The sequence below is a fragment of the Terrapene carolina genome, unplaced genomic scaffold, assembly GCF_002925995.2.
Source record: "Terrapene carolina triunguis isolate 2854851 unplaced genomic scaffold, T_m_triunguis-2.0 Scaffold130, whole genome shotgun sequence".
Lineage (NCBI taxonomy): Eukaryota > Metazoa > Chordata > Testudines > Emydidae > Terrapene > Terrapene triunguis.
The window spans coordinates 2,472,587-2,477,618 of record NW_020664481.1 but is presented as its reverse complement, the minus strand read 5'-3'; the positions used below and the strand labels follow the sequence as shown (position 1 = coordinate 2,477,618).

At 56.9% G+C, this 5,032-nt stretch overlaps 1 protein-coding gene across 2 annotated transcripts; it reads left to right on the top strand.

The window, feature by feature from the left end:
• Positions 1–495: 495 nt before the first annotated feature.
• On the top strand, positions 496–2,126 carry ID1 (inhibitor of DNA binding 1, HLH protein). Of its 2 annotated transcripts, none has more exons than XM_024200907.3 (2): positions 496–963; positions 1,615–2,126. In XM_024200907.3, the coding sequence occupies exons 1-2, from the start codon at positions 565–567 to the stop codon at positions 1,654–1,656; spliced, it is 441 nt and encodes a 146-aa protein (XP_024056675.2). In that variant the 5' UTR covers positions 496–564; the 3' UTR covers positions 1,657–2,126. The 2 variants fall into 2 exon arrangements, with proteins under 2 accessions (XP_024056675.2, XP_024056674.2); XM_024200906.3 differs by having other exon boundaries at positions 1,612–2,126.
• Positions 2,127–5,032: the final 2,906 nt, after the last annotated feature.

Here is a 5,032-nt window from a genome sequence, read left to right as displayed (position 1 = left end):
CCTGGCCTTTATCTGCTTATGCTGGAGGGAACTGTGCCATGCCCCCCACCCCCGCAGTGTTTTCTGCCTGTTGCATGCGGGGGGGGGGGGGGGGGGGTGGGGGGGGGGGGGGCTCGGTGGCTGGGGGGGGGGGGGGGTTGGGTGGGGGGGGGGGGGACTTTGCCAATACATTGGGGGGCGGTGTCGGAACGGTCGTTAAAAAGCTATTCCAAGTGCTTGTCACAGTCCTTTCATCCTCCCCCTTTCTCAGCCAAATGCCCTCCAGCTGCCTCCACCTGCGCGCCCCCCCCCCCCCCCCCCACGCGCGTGAAACCCTCCCGCCCCCAAACCCGTTTGTCTCCGCGCGTCACTGTCCCTTTAAAACCCGCTCCGGACGCCCGGCGGGGAGGGGGCTGGAAACCACGCCCCCTCAAGGCGGGCCGATCGGATTGGCTGCCGGGGAAGGGAGCCGGCCCCGCCCCCCAGGGCCCCGCACTCTATAAGTAGCCGGCGCGGCCCGGTGCTGGCTAGTCCTCTTCGCAGGGTCCTGCCGCCGACGGATCATCGCCCCGCTCCCAGCCCAGCATGAAGGTCGCTAGCGCCGCCGCCGCCGCCCCCGGGCCCAGCTGCGCCCTGAAGCGGGTGCGGCTGGGCGGGGGCGCGGGCGAGGCCGTGCGCTGCCTCTCGGAGCAGAGCGTGTCGCTGTCGCGGGCCGGCGGCGGCTCCCCGCGGGGGCTGCCCCTGCTGGAGCAGGCGGAGCAAGCGGCCGCCGCCGCCTCGCTGCTCTACGACATGAAGGGCTGCTACTCGCGGCTGCAGGCGCTGGTGCCCACCCTGCCCCGCCACCGCCGCGTCTCCAAGGTGGAGATCCTGCAGCACGTCATCGACTACATCTGGGACCTGCAGCTGGAGCTGCAGCACCCGCCGGCCCGCGGCCAGCCCCTGGGGGGCGGCCCCGACGGGGAGCCCGGCGGCTCCGCGGAGGTGAGACGGCGGCTCCGGGGCCCCTCTCGTGCTCGGAGCCCCTCTGCCCTCTCCTGCCCTCTGACCTGGGCTTTGTGCCCCTGGGGTCCCCCACACCTGTGCCGGGGTCCCCCACACCTGTGCCGGGGTCCCCCACACCTGTGCCGGGCTCCAGGGCCTCCTGCTTCTCCCCCCGTTGAGGTGCCCTGCTCCTGTGTCTGGAAATGTCATTCCCTGACCAGCCTGCTGTGGGCTTCCCCAGAGCAGTGCCTGGGGACGGAGCGGCTGTACTGGCCTTTGCTGGTATGGGTTCCCATGAGCTGGCTCCCAGGCCTGGGGAGGCCCGGTGCAGCCAGCCCCTGGAGCCGCCTGCCTCAGGAAAGGCTAGTAGGGGTGGGGAGAAGGATTGAGAAGAGTCTCTGCCTAGGTCTGGAAGGCTGTGACTGTAAAAGGCCTGGCCGGGTTGCAGGAGGACTGGAGTGGCCCCAGCTGGGTCAGGCAGGTCCCTATACAGCATTATGGTGATGGGCAGTGGCCTTTCTTCTGCAGGCATGAAATGGGGAGGGGGGAAGCCTGTTGTAAGGGACAGGTGCTGCCCTGTGACCAGGAGACTGAGCAGGACCATGGCCCCGGACTTGTGATTTACCCTTTGCCTCCTCTCTGTTCTAGCAGGCTGCCTGCGTGAGTGCCAGCGACAGGATCCTCTGCCACTGAGAGCCTGCCTGGGAGCATGGAGCACTCCTAGGGCTGAGGAGCAGTAGCTCTGTTCCCCATAAGGGGGAGGTCTGGCTGGTGCCCCCCCTCCCCCAGCTCCACAGGAGTCGTCTGAAGGGAGAGCTCTGGTGAGCCTCTTGAAGGAGATGAGGATGGGGAGTCTGTGCTGAGCCTTCCTGTTTGCCTGCATGTGGAGCCTTCTGGGATCCTGGAAGGAGGAACAGGAACCAGGACGGGGGCTATTTGCAACAGCCCTGGCTCTTCAGCTGCTGCTGCGACATCAAAGACTCTTGAGACTTTTCTGTATGGGAGACTCTTAACTTTATAAAAAAAAAAAAACAAACCTAAACCTGTATCCTTCTCAGATTGCTGAGAATATTCCCTGTATTGTATATTACAATGATGCTACCGAGAATATTGTTCTACAATAGTTGGAGTTTTTGTTATTAAACAAATGCTGATTGTTTATGGAGAACTGTCTCCTTTTGTAGTTCCTGTGCCCTGGCTCCCCTCTGCCCCCGCCAGTCAATGGGGCCCTTCTAAACAGGGCTTTAAATGGTGCTTTGCTGGACTTGGCTCTGTGACCAGCACTAGTAAATTGTAGGGCAGTGGGTGCAAACCGGTTTGTTTACTGAATCACTTCATAAAGCCACGCATGCCTGCATTAGTGTTAGCCCTGGTTCACCGTCCAATCCGAAACCCTGAGCGACTGCAGCCTGGGTTCGTCTAGTCATGGAAGTCCAACTTTGGAATGAAATTCTGGGACTCTCAGAAAAGGTAAATAAACCCTCTGCACCTGCCCTTGCCTGATGCCTCTCCGAGGGCAGTGTAATAGCTACCGGTATGCTGGGGAGGGTTAGGGTTGACTAGAGTGCCATGAACCAACCCTGTTACTCCCTAGGTCAAATGCTGATCTCGGTCCTGTAAGGACCTATTGGGCCAGTACCAACCAACTGGCGTATGTCCTGGCTGCCGGGCAGAAAGTGATGGGTCAGCCAATTTGGGTGACTGGTCCAGGTGGACAGAACTCAACTTGATATTTTATCAGAGGTATAAAAATATCTATTCTAACCTCCTATGAGCATCCGAAGAAGTGGGTTGTAGCCCACAAAAGCTTATGCTCTAATAAATTTGTTAGTCTCTAAGGTGCCACAAGTACTCCTGTTCTTTATGAGCTTCAGTTATCTCAATTTTGGGAATGGGGGAGGGGGAAGGACACCAGAGGTGTTAACTAGAATGACAGCTGTGGAGATTTAAAAAGCTAATGCTTTAAAAACACATCACCACCTAGGAAGTAAATGGCCTTAAATCAAACAGGAGTTCACACATTTTATTACTTTGTCACCTATAAATTCTGATGATTAATGGAAATATCCTGTGTGTGCACTGACACTTACCAATGAAATCTAAGCCTGGTTACAGCCTATTGGGGGAGGGGGAAGAGAGACACCTCAGTCCATCTATTCACTGTCCTTCCTCTATAGCAGCTTAGCTGAAGCTTTGGATACAGGAGAGTCCACGCTTGTCTGTGTTAACTAATAACCTGCCCCCTTCCAGTATCTCCTGGGTTTAAAGAGAAGTCTGGGATGCACCAGGACTAATACCCAAATTAAATCCCCCTAACAGCTGCACCTCCATTGTCTTCTGCAGAGGCTAATTCTCCCCCTCCCCTCCCTCACACTGTCTTCTAAACTTTCACCACCCTGCTTCGATTTGGTTTTAGGATATTAAACCATACTTTTTCTCTTCTCTCCCCCCCCCCTTCCGATTAAAAGTAAAGCTGAGGTGCCGACCCCACTGCAGGTGCTGGGAGCCCTGTGGAGGAGAGCCAGCCCCTGTGCTCTGGGTGGGGGGTAAAACAGTTTTGCTTTGAGGTTTCTGCTGTTAACAGGACCCCCCCACACACACACACACCAGTGGAGGAGCCGGCTGTTCCCTCTCCTGAGTTGCTCTGTTCTTCTTTCCCCTTTGGCTCCCTCCCAGCGCATCTGGAGCCTGGCTCAGCCTGCCTGTTTGTTAATGTTTCAATCAGCTGTGTGCTAAGGAATGTGCAGTTATTTAACCTGAACTTCCCCAGGTGTACACAGGCGCCTCTCTGTCTGAGGCTGCAGGCCCTTCCCAGGCAGGCGGCCTGCCTTTGGCACAGATCTATTAGACAAACACTCAGCCCCCCTCCCTAGCACACACGGCTGCCTTGTGGAGCTAACGTCCCACCCCCACAGCTGCATCTCAGCCCTGGGAACACAGAAACATTGCACAAGAGACACAGAGAGAGACGTTACACACAAAACTCCCTCTTTTCAACTGCTGCTTGGAAAGTCAATAGATTAACCCCTTTCCAGCCACACCAAACTGAGATCATACAGAGCAGCTCCCGTTAGCCTGGGCTGGTTCTTACCTGCTTTAGCATGTTAGTTAGAAATGCTTCCACGACCGATTGAATTGGGGGTTCCAGCAGGAAAGAATCTGACCTCATACTTCTTTTCTACAGTGCTTTCTCTTCCTGGGCCCATGATATGGCCTGTAGGCCCATGAGAACTCTGATACTGGCGTGTACGGGACAACAAAGGGAGGGTAACTAGCCAGGAGAACCAAGGAAGTATGGGCAGCTAAGTGTGAACAGGTAGATCAGGAGGTGAGGGCACAGGGCTGTGAGGCAGGATACCTGGGTTCTGTTGCGAGCTCTGCCACGGATTTCTGATGTGACTGGGGAAGTCACATCACTGCCTCAGTTTCTCTAGCTAGAAAGTGGGAACAATGATCTGACCAGCCACCCACTGGTGTTACAAGACAGAATGTCTTGCTCTTTGTGAAGTGCTTTGAGCTCCTCGGAGGGGAGGCACTAGACAAGTGTGGGTGTATGATTAGAAGGTTGCAGGCTGCTCGTGTGGTGGCATTGGCCTGGGGGGGGGTCTGGGTCTTGTGCAAACTCCCTGTGTGATTTTGGGCAAGTCACTTAATCCCTCTGTGCCTGTTCCCCCATTGCTGATTGCATATGGTCGTCCTTTCGCCCATCCTCTGGCTGCCTGTTTCCACAGTCTGCTCTCCGGGGCAGGGACTGTCACAGCACCAGGCAGCCCTAAGCTCCGCTCGAAGCACTAGTGTCAAACAAGTCATTTCCTCTGCAGGCTGGAGCCCTCTGTTCTTAGCCCTGCGGCCCCTTTGAAAGGCTCTAAGAATAGCTCGCTTCCCGGGAGGAAGGTGGGTGGCTGAATGGGACGGTGCAGCCAAGGGCCAGGGACAGAAGCGCAGTAGCCCCCTCCCTGGCTCCCAGGGGCTCGGAAAAGGGCAATGAGTTTTCTTTTCATCCGAATCGTCCCAGCTCAGAAGCAGCATCTGGTCTGCAGGGAGGTCGAGGCCTTACCCAATTTTCCAG

Excerpts from the sequence above, each read along its gene's own strand:
- ID1 (XM_024200906.3), top strand. The coding sequence starts at position 565 with ATGAAGGTCGCTAGCGCCGCCGCCGCCGCCCCCGGGCCCAGCTGCGCC. Across the intron at positions 964-1,611 it reads AGCCCGGCGGCTCCGCGGAG|CAGGCTGCCTGCGTGAGTGC; the intron begins GTGAGACGGCGG and ends TCTCTGTTCTAG.